The 25,996-nt window shown below is 41.1% G+C and overlaps 1 protein-coding gene across 3 annotated transcripts in view; it reads right to left on the bottom strand.

Annotated features, from left to right (window-relative positions):
- Nucleotides 1-25,996, bottom strand: part of LOC109876727 (collagen alpha-1(XIX) chain) — a 247,488-nt gene that overhangs the window by 184,637 nt on the left and 36,855 nt on the right. For 2 of the 3 annotated variants that reach the window (XM_031813088.1, XM_031813087.1), the window contains exons 10-14: nucleotides 22,877-22,921; nucleotides 22,089-22,142; nucleotides 19,218-19,262; nucleotides 15,222-15,275; nucleotides 2,042-2,086 (exon numbers count right to left, since the gene is read on the bottom strand). In XM_031813088.1, the coding sequence (XP_031668948.1) occupies nucleotides 2,042-2,086; nucleotides 15,222-15,275; nucleotides 19,218-19,262; nucleotides 22,089-22,142; nucleotides 22,877-22,921 (243 nt within the window). The remainder of the gene's footprint in view (nucleotides 1-2,041; nucleotides 2,087-15,221; nucleotides 15,276-19,217; nucleotides 19,263-22,088; nucleotides 22,143-22,876; nucleotides 22,922-25,996) is intronic. The other variant, XM_031813089.1, reaches the window with a different exon arrangement.

A 25,996-nucleotide genomic window follows, 5' to 3' on the forward strand; every position in this document is an offset into this window, starting at 1 on the left:
TCCGTTAGTCAGAACCTAGCCTACAGTTGACTCTCCGTTAGTCAGAACCTAGCCTACAGTTGACTCTCTGTTAGTCAGAACCTAGCCTACAGTTGACTCTCCGTTAGTCAGAACCTAGCCTACAGTTGACTCTCTGTTAGTCAGAACCTAGCCTACAGTTGACTCTCTGTTAGTCAGAACCTAGCCTACAGTTGACTTTCTGTTAGTCAGAACCTAACCTACAGTTGACTCTCTGTTAGTCAGCACCTAGCCTACAGTTGACTCTCTGTTAGTCAGCACCTAGCCTACAGTTGACTCCCCGTTAGTCAGCACCTAGCCTACAGTTGACTCTCTGTTAGTCAGAACCTAGCCTACAGTTAACTCTCTGTTAGTCAGCACCTAGCCTACAGTTGACTCTCCGTTAGTCAGAACCTAGCCTACAGTTGACTCTCCGTTAGTCAGAACCTAGCCTACAGTTGACTCTCTGTTAGTCAGAACCTAGCCTACAGTTGACTCTCTGTTAGTCAGAACCTAGCCTACAGTTGACTCTCTGTTAGTCAGAACCTAGCCTACAGTTGACTCTCTGTTAGTCAGAACCTAGCCTACAGTTGACTCTCTGTTAGTCAGAACCTAGCCTACAGTTGACTCTCTGTTAGTCAGAACCTAGCCTACAGTTGACTCTCTGTTAGTCAGAACCTAGCCTACAGTTGACTCTCTGTTAGTCAGAACCTAGCCTACAGTTGACTTTCTGTTAGTCAGAACCTAACCTACAGTTGACTCTCTGTTAGTCAGCACCTAGCCTACAGTTGACTCTCTGTTAGTCAGAACCTAGCCTACAGTTAACTCTCTGTTAGTCAGAACCTAGCCTACAGTTGACTCTCCGTTAGTCAGAACCTAGCCTACAGTTGACTCTCCGTTAGTCAGAACCTAGCCTACAGTTGACTCTCTGTTAGTCAGAACCTAGCCTACAGTTGACTCTCTGTTAGTCAGAACCTAGCCTACAGTTGACTTTCTGTTAGTCAGAACCTAACCTACAGTTGACTCTGTTAGTCAGCACCTAGCCTACAGTTGACTCTCTGTTAGTCAGAACCTAGCCTACAGTTGACTCTGTTCGTCAGCACCTAGCCTACAGTGTACTGTCTGTTAGTCAGCACCTAGCCTACAGTTGACTCTCTGTTAGTCAGAACCTAGCCTACAGTTGACTCTCTGTTAGTCAGAACCTAGCCTACAGTTGACTCTCCGTTAGTCAGAACCTAGCCTACAGTTGACTCTCCGTTAGTCAGAACCTAGCCTACAGTTGACTCTCCGTTAGTCAGAACCTAGCCTACAGTTGACTCTCCGTTAGTCAGAACCTAGCCTACAGTTGACTCTCTGTTAGTCAGAACCTAGCCTACAGTTGACTCTCCGTTAGTCAGAACCTAGCCTACAGTTGACTCTCTGTTAGTCAGAACCTAGCCTACAGTTGACTCTCTGTTAGTCAGAACCTAGCCTACAGTTGACTTTCTGTTAGTCAGAACCTAACCTACAGTTGACTCTCTGTTAGTCAGCACCTAGCCTACAGTTGACTCTCTGTTAGTCAGAACCTAGCCTACAGTTGACTCTGTTCGTCAGCACCTAGCCTACAGTGTACTGTCTGTTAGTCAGCACCTAGCCTACAGTTGACTCTCTGTTAGTCAGAACCTAGCCTACAGTTGACGCTCTGTTAGTCAGCACCTAGCCTACAGTGTACTGTCTGTTAGTCAGCACCTAGCCTACAGTTGACTCTCTGTTAGTCAGAACCTAGCCTACAGTTGACTCTCTGTTAGTCAGAACCTAGCCTACAGTGTACTGTCTGTTAGTCAGCACCTAGCCTACAGTTGACTCTCTGTTAGTCAGCACCTAGCCTACAGTTGACTCTCTGTTAGTCAGCACCTAGCCTACAGTTGACTCCCCGTTAGTCAGCACCTAGCCTACAGTTGACTCTCTGTTAGTCAGCACCTAGCCTACAGTTTAATGTCTGTTAGTCAGCTCATACTATTCACTAATGTTTAAAACCAAACCATAGATGAGGATTATGACTTACTTGATCACCTTTGGGGCCAATAGGACCTGAGTCTCCTTTCAAACCCTGGGAACAAACAAATACATCAGACACCTTTCTGTTGTCAATAAAGATCAAAGACATTAGACACCTTTATGTGGTCAATAAAGATCAAAGACATTAGACACCTTTATGTGGTCAATAAAGATCAAAGACATTAGACACCTTTCTGCTGTCAATAAAGATCAAAGACATTAGACACCTTTCTGCTGTCAATAAAGATCAAAGACATTAGACACCTTTCTGTTGTCAATAAAGATCAAAGACATTAGACACCTTTCTGCTGTCAATAAAGATCAAAGACATTAGACACCTTTCTGCTGTCAATAAAGATCAAAGACATTAAACACCTTTCTGTTGTCAATAAAGATCAAAGACATTAGACACCTTTCTGCTGTCAATAAAGATCAAAGACATTAGACACCTTTCTGCTGTCAATAAAGATCAAAGACATTAAACACCTTTCTGTTGTCAATAAAGATCAAAGACATTAGACACCTTTCTGCTGTCAATAAAGATCAAAGACATTAGACACCTTTCTGTTGTCAATAAAGATCAAATACATTAGACACCTTTCTGTTGTCAATAAAGATCAAAGACATTAGACACCTTTCTGTTGTCAATAAAGAACAAAGACATCAGACACCTTTCTGCTGTCAATAAAGATCAAAGACATTAGACACCTTTCTGTTGTCAATAAAGAACAAATACATCAGACACCTTTCTGTTGTCAATAAAGAACAAAGACATCAGACACCTTTCTGCTGTCAATAAAGATCAAATACATTAGACACCTTTCTGTTGTCAATAAAGATCAAAGACATTAGACACCTTTCTGCTGTCAATAAAGATCAAAGACATTAGACACCTTTCTGTTGTCAATAAAGAACAAAGACATCAGACACCTTTCTGCTGTCAATAAAGATCAAAGACATTAGACACCTTTCTGTTGTCAATAAAGAACAAACACATTAGACACCTTTCTGTTGTCAATAAAGAACAAACACATTAGACACCTTTCTGTTGTCAATAAAGAACAAAGACATCAGACACCTTTCTGCTGTCAATAAAGAACAAAGACATTAGACACCTTTCTGCTGTCAATAAAGATCAAAGACATTAGACACCTTTCTGTTGTCAATAAAGAACAAAGACATTAGACACCTTTCTGTTGTCAATAAAGAACAAAGATATTAGACACCTTTCTGTTGTCAATAAAGAACAAAGACATTAGACACCTTTCTGTTGTCAATAAAGAACAAAGATATTAGACACCTTTCTGTTGTCAATAAAGAACAAAGACATTAGACACCTTTCTGTTGTCAATAAAGAACAAAGATATTAGACACCTTTCTGTTGTCAATAAAGAACAAACACATTAGACACCTTTCTGCTGTCAATAAAGATCAAAGACATTAGACACCTTTCTGCTGTCAATAAAGATCAAAGACATTAGACACCTTTCTGTTGTCAATAAAGAACAAAGACATTAGACACCTTTCTGTTGTCAATAAAGAACAAAGATATTAGACACCTTTCTGTTGTCAATAAAGAACAAAGACATTAGACACCTTTCTGTTGTCAATAAAGAACAAACACATTAGACACCTTTCTGCTGTCAATAAAGAACAAAGACATTAGACACCTTTCTGTTGTCAATAAAGAGCAAAGACATTAGACACCTTTCTGTTGTCAATAAAGAACAAAGATATTAGACACCTTTCTGTTGTCAATAAAGAACAAAGACGTTGCCAATAGTAATATAAAATCACCCAGAGCCATTTTAATGTGAGATCAACATCCTCTACTGGTATAGCACTGAGTGTCAGTTTCCCATCTGCAGGTCTGGATCGATATTTATGATGCAGGAACATATTCATGATAAACTGATCTGAACATCCGCTTAGATATATGGTATTCTATAGGTTTATAGTGGTATTCTATAGGTTTATAGTGGTATTCTATAGGTTTATAGTGGTATTCTATATGTTTATAGTGGTATTCTATAGGTTTATAGTGATGGTGGTATTCTATAGGTTTATAGTGGTATTCTATAGGTTTATAGTGGTATTCTATAGGTTTATAGTGGTATTCTATAGGTTTATAGTGGTATTCTATAGGTTTATAGTGGTATTCTATAGGTTTATAGTGGTATTCTATAGGTTTATAGTGGTATTCTATAGGTTTATAGTGGTATTCTATAGGTTTATAGTGGTATTCTATAGGTTAATAGTGATGGTGGTGTTCTATAGGTTTATAGTGATGGTGGTATTCTATAGGTTTATAGTGGTATTCTATAGGTTTATAGTGGTATTCTATAGGTTTATAGTGGTATTCTATAGGTTTATAGTGGTGTTCTATAGGTTTATAGTGATGGTGGTATTCTATAGGTTTATAGTGGTATTCTATAGGTTTATAGTGGTGCTCTATAGGTTTATAGTGGTATTCTATAGGTTTATAGTTATGGTGGTATTCTATAGGTTTATAGTGGTATTCTATAGGTTTATAGTGATGGTGGTATTCTATAGGTTTATAGTGGTATTCTATAGGTTTATAGTGGTATTCTATAGGTTTATAGTGATGGTGGTATTCTATAGGTTTATAGTGGTATTCTATAGGTTTATAGTGGTATTCTATAGGTTTATAGTGGTGTTCTATAGGTTTATAGTGGTATTCTATAGGTTTATAGTGATGGTGGTATTCTATAGGTTTATAGTGGTATTCTATAGGTTTATAGTGGTGTTCTATAGGTTTATAGTGGTGTTCTATAGGTTTATAGTGGTATTCTATAGGTTTATAGTGGTATTCTATGGGTTTACAGTGATGGTGGTATTCTATAGGTTTATAGTGGTGTTCTATAGGTTTATAGTGATGGTGGTATTCTATAGGTTTATAGTGGTATTCTATAGGTTTACAGTGGTATTCTATAGGTTTATTGTGGTATTCTATAGGTTTACAGTGGTATTCTATAGGTTTATAGTGGTATTCTATAGGTTTATAGTGGTATTCTATAGGTTTATAGTGGTGTTCTATAGGTTTATAGTGGTATTCTATAGGTTTATAGTGGTGTTCTATAGGTTTATAGTGGTGTTCTATAGGTTTATAGTGGTATTCTATAGGTTTATAGTGGTATTCTATAGGTTTATAGTGGTGTTCTATAAGTTTATAGTGGTATTCTATAGGTTTATAGTGGTATTCTATAGGTTTATAGTGGTGTTCTATAGGTTTATAGTGGTATTCTATAGCTTCATAGTGGTATTCTATAGGTTTATAGTGGTGTTCTATAGGTTTATAGTGGTATTCTATAGGTTTATAGTGGTATTCTATAGGTTTATAGTGGTGTTCTATAGGTTTATAGTGGTATTCTATAGGTTTATAGTGGTATTCTATAGGTTTATAGTGGTGTTCTATAGGTTTATAGTGGTATTCTATAGGTTTATAGTGGTATTCTATAGGTTTATAGTGGTGTTCTATAGGTTTATAGTGGTATTCTATAGGTTTATAGTGGTATTCTATAGGTTTATAGTGATGGTGGTATTCTATAGGTTTATAGTGGTATTCTATAGGTTTATAGTGATGGTGGTATTCTATAGGTTTATAGTTATGGTGGTATTCTATAGGTTTATAGTGGTATTCTATAGGTTTACAGTGGTATTCTATAGGTTTATAGTGGTATTCTATAGGTTTATAGTGATGGTGGTATTCTATAGGTTTATAGTGGTATTCTATAGGTTTATAGTGATGGTGGTATTCTATAGGTTTATAGTGATGGTGGTATTCTATAGGTTTATAGTGGTATTCTATAGGTTTATAGTGGTATTCTATAGGTTTATAGTGATGGTGGTATTCTATAGGTTTATAGTTATGGTGGTATTCTTTCGGTTTATAGTGGTATTCTATAGGTTTATAGTGGTATTCTATAGGTTTATAGTGGTATTCTATAGGTTTATAGTGGTATTCTATAGGTTTATAGTGGTATTCTATAGGTTTATAGTGGTATTCTATAGGTTTATAGTGGTATTCTATAGGTTTATAGTGGTATTCTATAGGTTTATAGTGGTATTCTATAGGTTAATAGTGATGGTGGTGTTCTATAGGTTTATAGTGATGGTGGTATTCTATAGGTTTATAGTGGTATTCTATAGGTTTATAGTGGTATTCTATAGGTTTATAGTGGTATTCTATAGGTTTATAGTGGTGTTCTATAGGTTTATAGTGATGGTGGTATTCTATAGGTTTATAGTGGTATTCTATAGGTTTATAGTGGTGCTCTATAGGTTTATAGTGGTATTCTATAGGTTTATAGTTATGGTGGTATTCTATAGGTTTATAGTGGTATTCTATAGGTTTATAGTGATGGTGGTATTCTATAGGTTTATAGTGGTATTCTATAGGTTTATAGTGGTATTCTATAGGTTTATAGTGATGGTGGTATTCTATAGGTTTATAGTGGTATTCTATAGGTTTATAGTGGTATTCTATAGGTTTATAGTGGTGTTCTATAGGTTTATAGTGGTATTCTATAGGTTTATAGTGATGGTGGTATTCTATAGGTTTATAGTGGTATTCTATAGGTTTATAGTGGTGTTCTATAGGTTTATAGTGGTGTTCTATAGGTTTATAGTGGTATTCTATAGGTTTATAGTGGTATTCTATGGGTTTACAGTGATGGTGGTATTCTATAGGTTTATAGTGGTGTTCTATAGGTTTATAGTGATGGTGGTATTCTATAGGTTTATAGTGGTATTCTATAGGTTTACAGTGGTATTCTATAGGTTTATTGTGGTATTCTATAGGTTTACAGTGGTATTCTATAGGTTTATAGTGGTATTCTATAGGTTTATAGTGGTATTCTATAGGTTTATAGTGGTGTTCTATAGGTTTATAGTGGTATTCTATAGGTTTATAGTGGTGTTCTATAGGTTTATAGTGGTGTTCTATAGGTTTATAGTGGTATTCTATAGGTTTATAGTGGTATTCTATAGGTTTATAGTGGTGTTCTATAAGTTTATAGTGGTATTCTATAGGTTTATAGTGGTATTCTATAGGTTTATAGTGGTGTTCTATAGGTTTATAGTGGTATTCTATAGCTTCATAGTGGTATTCTATAGGTTTATAGTGGTGTTCTATAGGTTTATAGTGGTATTCTATAGGTTTATAGTGGTATTCTATAGGTTTATAGTGGTGTTCTATAGGTTATAGTGGTATTCTATAGGTTTATAGTGGTATTCTATAGGTTTATAGTGGTGTTCTATAGGTTTATAGTGGTATTCTATAGGTTTATAGTGGTATTCTATAGGTTTATAGTGGTGTTCTATAGGTTTATAGTGGTATTCTATAGGTTTATAGTGGTATTCTATAGGTTTATAGTGATGGTGGTATTCTATAGGTTTATAGTGGTATTCTATAGGTTTATAGTGATGGTGGTATTCTATAGGTTTATAGTTATGGTGGTATTCTATAGGTTTATAGTGGTATTCTATAGGTTTACAGTGGTATTCTATAGGTTTATAGTGGTATTCTATAGGTTTATAGTGATGGTGGTATTCTATAGGTTTATAGTGGTATTCTATAGGTTTATAGTGATGGTGGTATTCTATAGGTTTATAGTGATGGTGGTATTCTATAGGTTTATAGTGGTATTCTATAGGTTTATAGTGGTATTCTATAGGTTTATAGTGATGGTGGTATTCTATAGGTTTATAGTTATGGTGGTATTCTTTCGGTTTATAGTGGTATTCTATAGGTTTACAGTGGTATTCTATAGGTTTATAGTGGTATTCTATAGGTTTATAGTGATGGTGGTATTCTATAGGTTTATAGTGGTATTCTATAGGTTTATAGTGATGGTGGTATTCTATAGGTTTATAGTGATGGTGGTATTCTATAGGTTTATAGTGGTATTCTATAGGTTTATAGTGATGGTGGTATTCTATAGGTTTATAGTTATGGTGGTATTCTTTCGGTTTATAGTGGTATTCTATAGGTTTACAGTGGTATTCTATAGGTTTATAGTGGTATTCTATAGGTTTATAGTGATGGTGGTATTCTATAGGTTTATAGTGGTATTCTATAGGTTTATAGTGATGGTGGTATTCTATAGGTTTATAGTGATGGTGGTATTCTATAGGTTTATAGTGGTATTCTATAGGTTTATAGTGTTGGTGGTATTCTATAGGTTTATAGTTATAGTGGTATTCTATAGGTTTATAGTGGTATTCTATAGGTTTATAGTGATGGTTGTATTCTATAGGTTTATAGTGGTATTCTATAGGTTTATAGTGATGTTGGTATTCTATAGGTTTATAGTGGTATTCTATAGGTGTATAGTGATGGTGGTATTCTATAGGTTAATAGTGGTGGTGGTATTCTATATGTTTATAGTGGTATTCTATAGGTTAATAGTTATGGTGGCATTCTATAGGTTAATAGTGATAGTGGTATTCTATAGGTTTATAGTGGTATTCTATAGGTTTATAGTTATGGTGGCATTCTATAGGTTAATAGTGGTGGTGGTATTCTATAGGTTTATATTGGTATTCTATAGGTGTATAGTTATGGTGGTATTCTATAGGTTTATAGTGGTATTCTATAGGTTTATAGTGGTATTCTTTCGGTTTATAGTGGTATTCTATAGGTTTATAGTGGTATTCTGTAGGTCTATAGTGGTATTCTATAGGTTTATAGTGATGGTGGTATTCTATAGGTTTATAGTGGTATTCTGCAGGTGTATAGTTATGGTGGTATTCTATAGGTTAATAGTGATGGTGGTATTCTATAGGTTTATAGTGGTATTCCATAGGTTTATAGTTATTGTGGTATTCTATAGGTTTATAGTGGTATTCTATAGGTTTATAGTGGTATTCTATAGGTTTATAGTTATAGTGGTATTCTATAGGTTTATAGTGGTATTCTATAGGTTAATTGTTATGGTGGTATTCTATAGGTTTATAGTTATAGTGGTATTCTATAGGTTTATTGTGGTATTCTATAGGTTTATAGTTATGGTGGTATTCTATAGGTTTATAGTGGTATTCTAGAGGTTTATAGTGATGGTGGCATTTAGGTGATTATATTTCTATGTTGGCCTGATATGGTTCCCAATCAGAGGCAGCTGTTTATCGTTGTCTCTGATTGGGGATCATATTTAGGCAGCCATTGCCCCTTTGTGCTTGTCTAGGTATAGTTGCCTGTGAGCACTACTTTGAGCTTCACGTTTCATTTTTTCGCTTTATTGTTTTTGTTCTTTGAGTTTCTCTTCCCAATAAAAGGATGGAAACATACCACGCTGCATCTTGTTCCACTCCTTATAACGATCGTGACAATACCACGCTGCATCTTGTTCCACTCCTTCACGATCGTGACAATAGGTTTATAGTCACGGTATTCTATAGGTTAATAGTTAAGGTAGAAAACATTGACACTTGATCATGTACTGATCTCATAAGCAATTCAAATAATCCAGACCATAAACCAGGTTATTAACACCATATGGTGTGTCAAGGGATTTTTCTCATCACAGTACCTGAACTGACCATGGATTGAACAGAAGGTCTTTAGTTTGTAGTGGATTAAACTGTGTGGTAACAGACTAGAACCATGCACTGTGAGGGACATTTTTAAAAAATATTTTTTTTTTAAACTAGGCAAGTTAGTTAAAAACAAATCCTTATTTACAATTACGGCCTACACCGGCCAAACCCCGGATGACGCTGGGCCAGTTGTGCACCGCCCTGTGGGACTCACAATCACGGCCAGTTGTGATACATCCTGGATTTAAAAGCCCCATTTCCACTGGATGGGATAGCCCTGGTCATTTAAATGGTTAATTTCTAGGGAGAGGTTTCATACACCCACTAAAGCCAGTGGACCGCTGGAAGACTAGCTGTCGTCATGGCATCAGCTAATGGTACCTCTTCAGCAAATGCAGACATCTGGACCTAGTACAATACTCACTTAGTAAATTAGTACACAAATGTTAAGGGTTCAGAGGAAAAAACATACTGAATAGGTATTTACATTTGTTCTGATTCCACTGTCCAAATATCGTCCTACATGTTTTAACTCTCTGTATTCAACCTACTGTATAGATCCATCCTGGCACAGTTCACCACCTGTAAGACCTGGGTTCAAAAACTATTTGAATCATACTTTATCTGGGCTTGATTGAGCTTGCCTGTCTTACTGGACCAGTAGGATAGTCTCAAAACTGCAAACACCGCCCTCTAGCACTCCAGACAGGCTAGAGCAAACTTATAAATTGTTTTCAAGATTTCAAATAGTATTTGAACCCAGGTCTGCTGCTTAACACTGTGGTGGTATGAAGGAACAAAATAGAGAAGGTAGTAGGCTGAAACTGAGGCCACTTCTAAATGATGTATGTTGTTGATCTTTAGAGAAAGGTCCCCTCTCTCCCTCTCTGCTGTCTGCTGAAGATAATGATGTCTTTAGGGAGAGAGTGAACCTTTTCCTCCCTTTTACTCTGCCTTCATTTTCCTCTGATTCCCTCTCTTCCCTCCTCTGTCCCGTCTCCCTCAGAGTAACCCAGTTAGAAAGAGATGCAGAGAGGGATCGGAGAAGAGAGAGGCGGAGGCTGGACCTTTATCCTTCCCTGTCCTGTCTCCCTAGGATCAGACCAGTAAAGACCATGATATCTCTGTCCTGTCTCCCCAATATCAGACCAGTAAAGACCATGATATCTCTGTCCTGTCTCCCCAATATCAGACCAGTAAAGACCATGATATCTCTGTCCTGTCTCCCCAATATCAGACCAGTAAAGACCATGATATCTCTGTCCCGTCTCCCTAATATCAGACCAGTAAAGACCATGATATCTCTGTCCTGTCTCCCTAGGATCAGACCAGTAAAGACCATGATATCTCTGTCCTGTCTCCCTAAGATCAGACCAGTAAAGACCATGATATCTCTGTCCTGTCTCCCTAAGATCAGACCAGTAAAGACCATGATATCTCTGTCCTGTCTCCCTAATATCAGACCAGTAAAGACCATGATATCTCTGTCCTGTCTCCCTAATATCAGACCAGTAAAGACCATGATATCTCTGTCCTGTCTCCCTAATATCAGACCAGTAAAGACCATGATATCTCTGTCCTGTCTCCCTCGGATCAGACCAGTAAAGACCATGATATCTCTGTCCTGTCTCCCTAGGATCAGACCAGTAAAAACCATGATATCTCTGTCCTGTCTCCCTAAGATCAGACCAGTAAAGACCATGATATCTCTGTCCTGTCTCCCTACGATCAGACCAGTAAAGACCATGATATCTCTGTCCTGTCTCCCTAAGATCAGACCAGTAAAGACCATGATATCTCTGCCTCCTTGCTTAGAGGCTGGGGCTCAGACCACATATCTAGGCAGGAAGAGAGAGAGAGAGAGAGGGAGATGGAGAGACAACTCTTGTTAGCCTCTGCTCAGTGCTCTTGGGCCTTATGACAGGCAGGCAGGGAGGGATGGGAGGCTTTGAGTCTTCGCTCTAGCACTGACTCTAGCGCTGACTTTAGGGTTTACAGTTGGTTACATTGGTTACATATCACCAGGCAAATTCAATACCTGGTATTCAAGGCCTACTCTGCTCTGTCTCTCTCCTCTCTGTCTCTCCTGCAGCAGCACAGTGTGAGACACTACAGGGAGCTGTGTACGCTAGCCTTGCTAATTACACACGACGCTGTGCCTCCCTCGCTCAGACAGCGCCCAGGCCACAATACCTACACACACATACCTACACCCACACACATGGCGCTGTGCCTCCCTCCCTCCGACAGCGCCCGGGCTACAATACCTACACACACATACCTACACACACCCACACACGTGGCACTGCGCCTTCCTCGCTCCGACAGCGCCCAGGCCACAATACCTACACACATATACCTACACACACATACATACCTACACACACATACCTACACACATGGCACTGTGACTCCTTCGCTCCGACAGCGCCCGGGCTACAACACACACACGCACACACCTACATACACCCACACACATGGCACTGCGCCTTCCTCGCTCCGACAGCGCCCAGGCCACAACACACACACAGCACTACACCTCCATCGCTCCGACAGCGCCCAGGCCACAACACACACACAGCCCTGTGCCTTCCTCGCTCCGACAGCGCCCAGGCCACAACACACACACAGCACTGCGCCTCCCTCGCTCCGACAGCGCCCAGGCCACAACAACACAATCTGGCAGCTCCCCAGTACACACTCTACATCTACCGCTTCAGCTAGCAAATAAACAGAGGGGAGGGGGAGAGAGAGACAGAGGGGGAGCGAAGAAGGGAGGGGAGAGGGAGATGGTGGGGAGGGAGGGAGGGAGAAGTGGGGCTAGAGAGAGAGAAGGGGAGAGAAAGAGAGAGAGAGAGAGAGAGAGAGAGACAGAGAGAGAGAGAGAGAGAGAGAGCGGCAGAGGAGAGAGAGAGAGAGGCAGAGGAGAGAGAGAGAGAGGCAGAGGAGAGAGAGGGAGAGAGAGAGAGAGTAGCAGAGGGGAGAGAAAGAGAGAGAGAGTAGCAGGGGAATTTCTCAAGACAGCAGACTAATTATGTTTACTTACTTGCTGCCCGAGTCCCAAATGGCACCCTATTCGCTTTATTGTGCTCTGGTCTAAAGTAGTGCACTACATAGGGAATAGGGTCCCATTTATGGCGCACCCTCTGCCACTTTCTAACCAGAGTGGCTGCCTGGCTGGTGGTAATGGCACTTTACTTTAGACAAGAAGGGTGAAGTTTTGTCATGTGTGGAGAGGCTAAGAGATGCACCGTTAGAGTTACAGTAAGGGGTTTGTCTTGTCTGTTGTGTCTGCGTTCCTAATGGCACCCTGTTCCCCACATAGTGCCCTACTTTGACTAGAGCCCTATGGGCCCTGGTCAACCCTACTGGCCCTGGTCAAAAGTAGTGCACTACATAGGGAATAGGTTGCCGTTTAGGTATGCGATTTGTGTCATGTGAGTGGGAACTGCCTTCAAAGCTGCGTTGGAACCAGATCCCGTAAGGGTAACAGATATCTAGAGTGGCCAGGCCCAACGAATACCACAGAGGTTACTGCAGAAAATGCTGTTTACAATGTTTCCATTGGCTCAGCGATTCACCTCCATAGCTGAACATCACCCATAACCTTAGGTTGTGAGGCTGATCCTTGTGTGAACGTCTATAGGAAAACAACCTGATCATTAGTGTTCAGATGTAGACTTAACATTTAGCAGAAGCTTTAATCCAAAGCGATTTACAGTCATTACCTGCATACACGTTTTTGTATGGGGTGGCCCCGGGAATCAAACCCACAATCCTGACATTACAATCACCATGCTCTACCCACTGAGTTCCAGAAACCACACCGAAAGGCTGACCGCAGTGAGAAAGTCTAGAGGGAAACGTCCTAATTGACACTTGATATCACTGACTGTAAGTGTAAATCTCAGATTTTACAGTAGAGCAACACTCAGAGGAAGCGTACCTTATTGCAAAGGTTATATTTAATACTTCAACACATAAAAACAACAGATGGGATGATATAGAGCTGCAGTCATCGTCTTTACGGAGCCACCAGACGTGTTCTTTCTCTGTCACCTGATACGTCTATGACTGTACAAGCTGAGGACATATACATGTGGAACGTGGATTGCTTTGGGCACGGTTACATGGCTGTAGTCTTCCACTGAGCCAGGCCCCGTAGTTAGTTCTAGTATCAGAAAAACGATACTCGCTCACATGGCAGTCATGCATACAAGACATTCTGTCTTCTCAGGTGTCCCCTTTACCCTTAAATATCACATGCTAGCTTTAAATAACAACTTTAACCTAATATTAGCACGCATGGGGAGGGAACAGAGGGGACAGGCAAGAGAATGTTCTAAAAACAAGTAAATAGGCCAAACTAAATTAACCTGGCTGAGTGCCTCCCAACACCCTTCCAACCTAAATTAACCTGGCTGAGCGCCTTCCAACACCCTTCCAACCTAAATTAACCTGGCTGAGCGCCTTCCAACACCCTTCCAACCTAAATTAACCTGGCTGAGCGCCTTCCAACACCCTTCCAACCTAAATTAACCTGGCTGAGCGCCTTCCAACACCCTTCCAACCTAAATTAACCTGGCTGAGCACCTTCCAACACCCTTCCAACCTAAATTAACCTGGCTGAGCGCCTTCCAACACCCTTCCAACCTAAATTAACCTGGCTGAGCCCCTTCCAACCTAAATTAACCTGGCTGAGCGCCTTCCAACACCCTTCCAACCTAAATTAACCTGGCTGAGCGCCTTCCAACACCCTTCCAACCTAAATTAACCTGGCTGAGCACCTTCCAACACCCTTCCAACCTAAATTAACCTGGCTGAGCGCCTTCCAACCTAAATTAACCTGGCTGAGCGCCTTCCAACACCCTTCCAACCTAAATTAACCTGGCTGAGCGCCTTCCAACACCCTTCCAACCTAAATTAACCTGGCTGAGCGCCTTCCAACACCCTTCCAACCTAAATTAACCTGGCTGAGCGCCTTCCAACACCCTTCCAACCTAAATTAACCTGGCTGAGCCCCTTCCAACACCCTTCCAACCTAAATTAACCTGGCTGAGCACCTTCCAACACCCTTCCAACCTAAATTAACCTGGCTGAGCGCCTTCCAACACCCTTCCAACCTAAATTAACCTGGCTGAGCGCCTTCCAACACCCTTCCAACCTAAATTAACCTGGCTGAGCGCCTTCCAACACCCTTCCAACCTAAATTAACCTGGCTGAGCGCCTTCCAACACCCTTCCAACCTAAATTAACCTGGCTGAGCGCCTTCCAACCTAAATTAACCTGGCTGAGCGCCTTCCAACACCCTTCCAACCTAAATTAACCTGGCTGAGCGCCTTCCAACACCCTTCCAACCTAAATTAACCTGGCTGAGCGCCTTCCAACACCCTTCCAACCTAAATTAACCTGGCTGAGCGCCTTCCAACACCCTTCCAACCTAAATTAACCTGCACATTTATTTAGGCCACTGTTTTTATTATTAACGATGCAAACGAATAAACAGCATACGATTGTAAAATAGCAAAGATAGGACCTTACATTTATTTAGGGCAACTGACTATGTTTATAATGTTAATAATGAATGATGCAGATGAATAAACAGACTGGGAATCAAAACAGTATCTTACATTTATCCCAGGTTTCCCCTCCGCACCAGGCTCCCCAGCTGGTCCCTTCTCACCCTGCAGAGGAAAGAGCAAGTTGAAACTCAGGTCCTACACAAGAACGCCATCATTTCCATGCATTATAAGTACAGATGTGCAGTAACAACATGTTGTTTTGAAAGGTCTGAAGTCTACTCAGGAGACTGTTCCAAGGTGGTTTATCCAATCATTGATGCTCTTACTGCCAGGGCCTCTTACAAGGGATACTGGTCACAAGCATCATGACAAAATGTCAACTTCATCTATAAACACAATTTATGTCTCCAAACCCAACCCTAAATCTAAATCCTGATTCCTATCCTGAAAGATGAGACCTGATATGACCGGTCTGTCTTCATGTTGTAGCAAAGGTCTCATCTTCAGCAGTTTATTTATCGAAGTGATATGTCCTCTACAGAGACATTCAACTAAACAGTGCTAAAGTTCACAGAACAGACAAGAACTCGTTGACATCTTCCAGTCGCCTGCTCTCTGTTTCACTCCCAAGTGTATTAAATAACCCACTCGAAGGCAACAGGCTAAAATAAATTCAGAAATTATCCTGTTTATTTGTTTCCATGAAATATCTGTCTGAATGTGGAGTCCTGGTTGTAAACAAATTAGGACTATGTCGACATTATAAATAAATTATGGGGCCAGGGGTGTGTGTGTGTGTGTGATAATGAAGTGTTTCTGATGGACCTAATTATCTGACAGTGCACACCCTTGTTTCACATCGTGATTGTAATAGATTTATGTGTTCATCGTTGATGTGTGTGTGTGTGTGTGTGTGTTCATCGTCCAGGTTGATAGAAAAGACACTATCACACAGCTGCATAACCAAATCATATCATTAACCAGGAAGAAGCAGGCAGCAGTGTTATGATGAAGCTCTCTCTTGGCAGTCACCATCGTTTGAAATACATTCAGTATAGAAAGTGACATCCAAACGTTGCTGAATAAACAGGCAACGTAACAATGCTCCATTTCCACCTGTTTCATAAAAATCTCAACAACTTTATATGGACAATAAACTTTATTACTTGAAACAAACATGTTGATAATATGCCAATTGAAACAACAAGGATTATCAAGCTGTTGAATAAACAGGGCAACACTTGCCATTGCATGCAGGTATGATGTATTACAATGTTGAAAATGTCCTAGAGAGAAATAGCATACTGTGAGCCACATGATAAGACATAAAGCATTATAGCTGCAGGCTTTAAGTAAGATGTTAGCGTTAGTTTTCCACTCTGCATAATAAACATTGAATCTATTCCGTCTTTGAGACAGTCCAGTAATTCCAGAATAGTCCAGTAATGTCAGACTGATCCGTTTAAAAGGCAGGTTTCCTGGACACAGATTAAGCCGAATCCTGGACTAAAGAACATGCTCAATGGAGAATCTTCACGAGGACTAGGCTGTGTCTGTGTCTGTGAAACCAACCCTATGAGAACTAGGTTGTGTCTGTGTCTGGGAAACCAACCCCATGAGGACTAGGTTATGTCTGGGAAACCAACCCTATGAGGACTAGGTTGTGTCTGGGAAACCAACCCTATGAGAACTAGGCTGTGTCTGTGTCTGGGAAACCAACCCCATGAGGACTAGGTTATGTCTGGGAAACCAACCCTATGAGGACTAGGTTATGTCTGGAAAACCAACCCTAGATGTCCTGAAGGTCAGGAACTGAGTTCCCCCGATGTATCCCCTCTACAGTATGTCATGCTTCATAATGAATGCACTAAGAAGCCTATATAAGCTGTGACAGTCTCCTCTAGAGTACATCACCTAGCATCCTATGCCAGCTCTGCTACACAGTGAGGCACTCTGTAAACATCCAGATGTTTACAAACTAGCTACAGTATGAGGACCTTATGAAGACCCTATGAGTGCTCTATAAAGCCTTTTAAAGTTGTTTATTCAACAACTTGTTCATTCGACCCATTGGATATTATCCACAGAACTGGTTATCTCAGTGTAATCTCAACAGCCTTAACAGTGACTGTTTAGTATAGTGTCCCTGTATGTTGAACTGAGCAGGCAGCCCAGTCCCTGTATGTCATACTGAGCAGGCAGCCCAGTCCCTGTATGTCGTACTGAGCAGGCTCCCAGTCCCTGAATGTCATACTGAGCAGGCAGCTCAGTCTCTGTATGTTGTATTGAGCAGGCAGCCCAGTCCCTGTATGTTGTACTGAGCAGGCAGCCCAGTCCATGTATGTTGTATTGAGCAGGCAGCCCAGTCCCTGTATGTTGTATTGAGCAGGCAGCCCAGTCCCTGTATGTTGTATTGAGCAGGCAGCCCAGTCCCTGTATGTTGTATTGAGCAGGCCAGTCAGTGTATTGTACACTGTGCCAGAGGGACAGATTTCTCCCTCAGTCCATTGGCCTAATCAGAGAGGATATGGTGATGAAAAGAGGCTCTTTCATTATGCCATTTTAAATTGTCCATCTGCTCAGCCCAATACTTAGCGGAGCCACACCGCCATTACGAAGGAACTAATTATGCAAAAGCCACAAAATACAGACCATTTCCCTGAAAGCATAGCTTTGTTTTCCTGTAATTTCATAGTCTACTGAAGTCTTTTCAGGATATTTATTCTAAACACATCTAGCCTTTGGCCCATAAAGCCACACCACCATTATGAAAGAACAAATTATGCAAATGCTACACAATTCTATTCTGGTCCCAGATCTGTTTGTGCTGTAGCTCACTCCTCTGGGACCAGCCCAACATAATGCAGCATTCCTGAGTATTTCCCTGAACCCTTGCATCAATGCATCTCTAAAGGACGTCACACTGCTTGCTTAGAGAGTACCACTTCCTCCTGATTCGGCTCACACTGATGCTCGAACCCAGAATCTCTGCCTTGCTAGCACATGTGACCGCCCTCCTGAACCAACTTACCAGTCGGTGCCAAACGAAAAAGCGAGTTATTTGCTGACGCAGGTGGGGACAGTTCAGGCTGAGGAGGGAGTTTCCCACATCGCCATGTGATACTCATGCTGCCTGCAGCCTATAGGTGAATTTCCCTGAAACCTTGCATGCTGCTTTACTGTAGGTGCAGAGACGAGGTTAGAGCTGTGATATATACATTCCAGACACGTCCTTCACATGAGGCCATAGTTATTAGAGTTCAGATCAATCCACATTCGACATTATCACCAGATAATCATAGAACACACTGTGCATGTACCGTCATGGTTGCATGTAGTAAAATATGAATAGCTATTGTGTTCGTCTTGAGATTACAGGGGAAAAGGCCTTGGGCTACGAAAGAATGTAGATCCTTCAGAGATGTATTAGAAAACCTGTGCTAGAAAATCCTTTAAAATAAAATATATATTAAAAAACAGAAGACCTACATATTAATAACCATGTATCCACTGCAGTGGGACACTGCATGCTGGGAATGTGAATATCTGTATATCCACTACAGTGAGACTCTGCATGCTGGGAATGTGAATATCTGTATATCCACTACAGTGGGACACTGCATGCTGGGAATGTGAATATCTGTATATCCACTACAGTGAGACTCTGCATGCTGGGAATGTGAATATCTGTATATCCACTACAGTGGGACTCTGCATGCTGGGAATGTGAATATCAGTATATCCACTACAGTGAGACTCTGCATGCTGGGAATGTGAATATCAGTATATCCACTACAGTGAGACTCTGCATGCTGGGAATGTGAATATCTGTATATCCACTACAGTGGGACACTGCATGCTGGGAATGTGAATATCTGTATATCCACTACAGTGAGACTCTGCATGCTGGGAATGTGAATATCTGTATATCCACTACAGTGGGACTCTGCATGCTGGGAATGTGAATATCAGTATATCCACTACAGTGAGACGTTGCACGTTTGGATGAACTGGTGTTTATACATGACAGAGAGTGAAACCAGAGACATTTACCATTATGTAATGTGTGTGTGTGTGTACGTTTCCGTGTGTGTGTGTACTTACCATTGCTCCATCGATCCCCTTAGACCCGTTTGATCCTGCCTCACCCTGAAATGACAAGGTTGAAACTTGAAATGCTAAATAAAGGTCTAAGGGTCTAAGGTCTACTCGTTCACGAGGAGAAATATCTTGGTAGTTTCACTGAGGTCTGTGCCGTAGGGTTCAGTGCAGCTCTGAATGGGCCTTCGTTCACGAGGAGAAATATCTTGGTAGTTTCACTGAGGTCTGTGCCGTAGGGTTCAGTGCAGCTCTGAATGGGCCTTCATTCACGAGGAGAAATATCTTGGTAGTTTCACTGAGGTCTGTGCCGTAGGGTTCAGTGCAGCTCTGAATGGGCCTTCGTTCACGAGGAGAAATATCTTGGTAGTTTCCCTGAGGTCTGTGCCGTAGGGTTCAGTGCAGCTCTGAATGGGCCTTCGTTCACGAGGAGAAATATCTTGGTAGTTTCCCTGAGGTCTGTGCCGTGGGGTTCAGTGCAGCTCTGAATGGGCCTTCGTTCACGAGGAGAAATATCTTGGTAGTTTCCCTGAGGTCTGTGCCGTAGGGTTCAGTGCAGCTCTGAATGGGCCTTCGTTCACAAGGATAAATATCTTGGTAGTTTCACTGAGGTCTGTGCCGTAGGGTTCAGTGCAGCTCTGAATGGGCCTTCGTTCACGAATCAACAATGCTTAGCGCCTTGAGTTAACTTCACAACGGAATTACACATCACTTCAGCTTATAAAGAACAAGAGCAGGACTATTTCCCACACACCTTACTGTCTATACATGTACAGTACATATTCCATACTGTCCCATATCTAATGCATAAGGAATAGCCACAACTCTATGACGAATGCATATTTACATACACAGACATATTTCTCTGGGTAAGTGCATGATATTCACTTGTGTTTACAAGATGAAAAAGCGACTGATATGTTAATCTCCTCTGACCCTGTATTGAAGCAGTTCTGAGAGGGTACATGAGACATTGAATCAGAGGGTATACAATACTGTAAATACATGAGGAGAGGATATACAATAAGTCCTTTCTCCCTCCTAAGGGACTATGGCTCTATGTGTAAATCCCTTTGTGTCCTGGGTGTAAATCCTGTTCCTGGAGAGCTACCCTCCTGTAGGTTTTCAGTCCAACCCTGTTCAAGGAGAGCTACCCTTCTGTAGGTTTTCAAATCCAACCCTGTTCCTGGAGAGCTACCAACCTGTAGGTTCACACTCCAACCCCGTTCCTGGAGAGCTACCATCCTGTAGGTTTTCAGTCCAACCCTGTTCCTGGAGAGCTACCCTCCTGTAGGTTTTCAGACCAACCCTGTTCCTGGAGAGCTACCCTCCTGTAGGTTTTCAGTCCAACCCTGTTCCTGGAGAGCTACCATCCTGTAGGTTTTCAGTCCAACCCTGTTCCTGGAGAGCTACCCTCCTGTAAGTTTTCACTCCAACCCTGTTTCTGGAGAGCTACCATCCTGTAGGTTGTCACTCCAACCCTGTTCCTGGAGAGCTACCATTCTTGAGGTTTTTGCTCCAACCCTGTTCCTGTAGAGCTACCCTCCTGTAGGTTCACTCCAACCCTGTTCCTGGAGAGCTACCCTTCTGTAGGTTCACTCCAACCCTGTTCCTGGAGAGCTACCCTCCTGTAGGTTCACTCCAACCCTGTTCCTGGAGAGCTACCCTTCTGTAGGTTCACTCCAACCCTGTTCCTGGAGAGCTACCCTCCTGTAGGTTCACTCCAACCCTGTTCCTGGAGAGCTACCCTTCTTGAGGTTTAGTGGACCAGATTCTAATAATTAGCTGGTTGATATGCTGAATCCAGTTAGTTACAACTGGGGTTAGAGAGAGAACCTACAGAAGAGGGTTGGAGAGCCCTGCACTACAGAAACACAATGGGGAGAGAAGGAGCGAGTCACCACCACTATCACCACCATCACCCCCATCATAATCACCACCACCACCGTAATCACCACCGAAACCCCCACCATCACCCCCACCACCACCACTAACACCCCCACCATAACCACCACCATAACCAGCACCGTAATCATCACCACCACCACCATAATCCCCACCATCACCACTAACACCACCACCATTACCACCACCATAACCACCACCATCCCCACCATCACCCCCACAATAACCACAATCACCCCCACCATAACCACCACCATCACCAGTAACACCACCACCAACAGGTGATGAATTAGATTATTTTATCATAATAGCTGATGAAGGAGATAGTATTATCATGATAGCTGATGAAGGGGATAGTATTATCATGATAGCTGATGAAGGGGATAGTATTATCATGATAGCTGATGAAGGGGATAGTATTATCATGATAGCTGATGAAGGAGATAGTATTATCATGATAGCTGATGAAGGGGATAGTATTATCATGATAGCCGATGAAGAGGATAGTATTATTATCATGATAGCTGATGAAGGGGATAGTATTATCATGATAGCCGATGAAGGGGATATTATTATTATCATGATAGTCTGGTGAAGGAGATAATATTATCATGATAGCTGATGAAGGGGATAGTATTATCGCAATAGCTGATGAAGGGGATAGTATTATCACAATAGCTGATGAAGAGGATATTGTTATTATCATAATAGCTGGTGAAGGGGATAGAATTATCATGATAGCTGATGAAGGGGATGTTATTATCATGATAGCTGATGAAGGGGATAGTATTATCATGATAGGGGATAGTATTATGCTACTTTAGTTGAACCTTAGTCCAACAGCACTCCAGGACATAGAAACCCCTCTCACAGATTATAAGTAGTGGGAGAATAACAGTTCAGTGGTTTAAAACAGAAGCCTTATATCTTACAGATCATGGACAGTCCAAACAAGCCAACAGTCTGACTCACCTTCTGTCCAGGAATACCATCCAGACCTGGTGAGCCAGAAACACCCTGGTCACCCTGAGGGAGAAATAGAACACACACGCACAATTAGGATTAGGCATGCACACACACACGAAAGCACGCACACACACACACACACACACACACACACACACACACACACAGTAAAAGGGAAGGCCTTAAGACATCTCTAAAACAGCAAAACAGTACTCTGCGGTAGCTAATACAGTTCGGATGGAAACCACACGACCCACACAGGCAGAGTAGGCCAAGTCACACCACCATCAATCTCAATATGAATGTTATGACACTTGATATAGACTTTGCATGTCATGTGCAGTGTTGAGTAACGCAGACCAGCTTTAGCCAATTCTCAAACCTTATCAAGTATAGGAAAATGTTTGGGTGGGTTGAGCCTTTTAAGTGTTATGTCATTAGATTGGATCGAGTTTCATAGGAAAATATGTCCCTGTGTGTGTGTGTGTGTGTGTGGTGTGGTGTGGTGTGATGTGTTGTGTGTGTGTGTGTGTGTGTGTGTGTGTGTGTGTGCGTGTGTTATTCAACTTCAACTTCTAAGGGCTCTAGAGGAGGGTTTAGAGGGTGATGATGCTTTAGAGTGGTCCTGGTGAACTGAAGGTGCTAGACCATGTACAGACCCAGCTGACAGGGCACTCTGACTCTCTGTTATGTTTAAATAGTTTATCATGTTCAAACACATATGTAAGTTGTGAAATATCTCATATACAGTATATTGTATAAATATAAAATATTTCCATGGTAACATACTGTACCTTCTGGCTTGAGTTTCCAGGGAACCCGTCTTTCCTGGTCTCTCCCTGTAAAGGGAGACATGATACAGTCAGTAGCTGCTGCTCCCTTATTGGTCATTTAGTTAGTTACTGCTTTACTGTCTTATTGGATGTACAGTCAGTGGCTGGTCTATAATTGGCTGTACAGTCAGTGGCTGGTCTATAATTAGCTGTACAGTCAGTGGCTGGTCTCTAATTGGCTGTACAGTCAGTGGCTGGTCTCTAATTGGCTGTACAGTCAGTGGCTGGTCTCTAATTGGCTGTACAGTCAGTGGCTGGTCTCTAATTGGCTGTACAGTCAGTGGCTGTTCTTTTAGTAGCAGCTTGTCTCTCCCACATCTATGGCAAGTAAGTATGGTTAAAATTAAACTGTTTCTAAAAGTTCCCTGAACACGTCACAGACATGGCTATAATATTTTCCTGAATGTTGCAGCCAAGGATTGGTGGTATGATTGGGACAACATGAATAGGCCTTGATTAAGCTTAGTTTGTAGCAATAGTTCCTTAATTGGACTAATTGTCATATTGATACAGCATTCCACCCTGTATCCCACTGCTGTTTGCCTCTGAAGCAGGGTCAGTCCCTGGATGGGAGACCAGATGCTGCTGGATGTGGTGTTGGAGGGCCAGTAGGAGGCACTCTGGTCTAAAAATTCAAATAAAATGTCCCAGGGCAGTGATTAGGGACATTGCCCTGTGTAGGTTTCTGTCTTCCTGATGGGACGTTAAACGGGTGTCCTGACTCTCTGTGGTCACTAAATATCCCATGGCACGTAAGAGTAGGAGTGTTAACTCTGGTGTCCTGGCTAAATTCCCAATCTGGCCACCTAATCATCCCCAGCTTCCAATTGGTTCATTCATCCTCCCTCCTCTCCCTTGTAACTATTCCCCAGGTCTTTGCTGTAAATGAGAATGTGTTAAAATGATGTAAAATAAATCAACGTTTATTTGATTGACATAGAACTACAATGGTTAAATGTCACTTTTTTACATCTTCTAATGAGACCATGTTGAAGCAGCTAGCAGAACAAGGCCCCAACACAGTGAAACAGGGTTACTGTGGATCTGGGACTTGTAGCTTGCCAATTATCGGGTAATACAATCCACCTCTCTCCGCAGCTGTTGGAGTGCTGTGTTAAATACAACAGGCTCGGGACAGCTGTAAGGGAAGCAGGATGGGACACTAGCTTAGCTCAGTGAACTGCTGGACCTCCTAAATCCTCTGGCTAATGTGTGAATAAGACACTGACGGCCACTGACTGCAGCCTACATTAGTATAAGGACATGCCCTGGGCCATAATGGTTATAATAAGTTTTGGAGAAAATATCCAAATAATGTATGTTTTTGACATTTCTAGAATGTATCCAAGCTAAAATCTTTAATTGCTACATTCATTTTTGTACTTAGAAATTAATGATATTGTATATATCCATAGATTCTAGAAGAACAGAACTCATAAATTAATCATACTGTATACACCCATAGATTTTTGAAGAATTGAACTTATAAATGCCTCATGAGGTTAGATCAGCTGTCATACCACTTCAGAACCCAACATATAAGCGTGTTAAATGTGTAAACAAAATAAACAAACACTGAATAGTGTCAAAACATATTTAAAACTATCATTTTGATATCATGGATGATCAGTTCCTTGCATCCATAGTTCTGTCTACAAATTTGAATGGTTACTTTTCTGCGGCGGTGGTTAGAGGGGCTAGTAACCGAAAGGTTGCTGGATCGAATCCCTGAGCTGACAACGTACAAATCTGTTGTTCTGCCCCTGAACAAGGCAGTTAACCCACTGTTCCCAGGTAGGCTGCCATTGTAAGTAAGAATGTGTTCTTAACCCACTGTTCCCAGGTAGGCAACCATTGTAAGTAAGAATGTGTTCATAACCCACTGTTCCCAGGTAGGCTGCCATTGTAAGTAAGAATGTGTTCTTAACCTTGTAAAATTATATAATGGTTAAAAACATGTTTTAAATGTTTTATTATCCAGGCCCATCCCTCAGTTGCTTACCAAAATAGAAACGGGGTGGAGTGCTTGTTATTGTTTCAATTGAGGACTGTAGTTTTAAAGTAACTGTTCAGTGAAAATCTAATTTTAAAAGGTAGACTGATGTTGCCAGGAGCAGCACGGCAGATATTGAGATGAGTGATATCCAAGACTTCGCTCTCACACGGTCACACACAGTATCTGCACATGTTCACGGTTTCACTCTTCGCAGCTTGGTAACCAGGGCGCCAAAACAGAGAAGTAGTTGAGCCATGTGCTTTCTTGGTTGTTGCAGAAACTGACCCACTATGCTGTTTACTTTATGTATGTTTGTTGTAATGCTGAGTCTACCTCTAAAAGATCATTATGTTGTTGACTTTCTGTATGTATGTTGTAATGCTGAGTCTACCTCTAAAAGATCATTATGTTGTTGACTCGTATTAGTGGACAAAGCAAAAAAAGTGAAGAAGAAAATAGTTTAAAAATCCCTCTAACTTTTATCTCAAAAGACCATTTAAAAAATACTTGCCATTTCCTCAGGGAAGATCACACCATGTTTTTGGCAGAGACGTCAAACTGTCTGAGCTTGCCAATCAGCTGTTTACTTGTCTTTTTATTTTATTTTATTGAATGGTATATAGATCCACACCATGTTGTTGTTGGGGTACACCCACACCATTGCAACACAGGAAATATGCTTTTTAACATACTAAATAAGGAAAAGTAGTTCACTCATTTTATAATTAATTATAGGTAATAGTTCATAGAAATCTGGAAACACTGGACAGTTATTTTAAGAGGGGAAGATGTCCATGTGGCCTACTAGTGATGTCTATAGAATCTATAGAATAATCAGTGATGTAGGAGATAGACAGTAGCATATGGAATCTATAGGATCATCAGTGAATCAGGAGATAGACAGTAGCCTATGGAATCTATAGGATCATCAGTGATGTAGGAGATAGACAGTAGCCTATGGAATCTATAGAATAATCAGTGATGTAGGGGATAGACAGTAGCCTATGGAATCTATAGGATCATCAGTGATGTAGGAGATAGACAGTAGCATATGGAATCTATAGGATATTCAGTGATGTAGGAGA

Source organism: Oncorhynchus kisutch, unplaced genomic scaffold (genome assembly GCF_002021735.2).
Source record: "Oncorhynchus kisutch isolate 150728-3 unplaced genomic scaffold, Okis_V2 Okis04b-Okis11a_hom, whole genome shotgun sequence".
In the NCBI taxonomy this organism is placed as follows: Eukaryota; Metazoa; Chordata; class Actinopteri; order Salmoniformes; family Salmonidae; genus Oncorhynchus; species Oncorhynchus kisutch.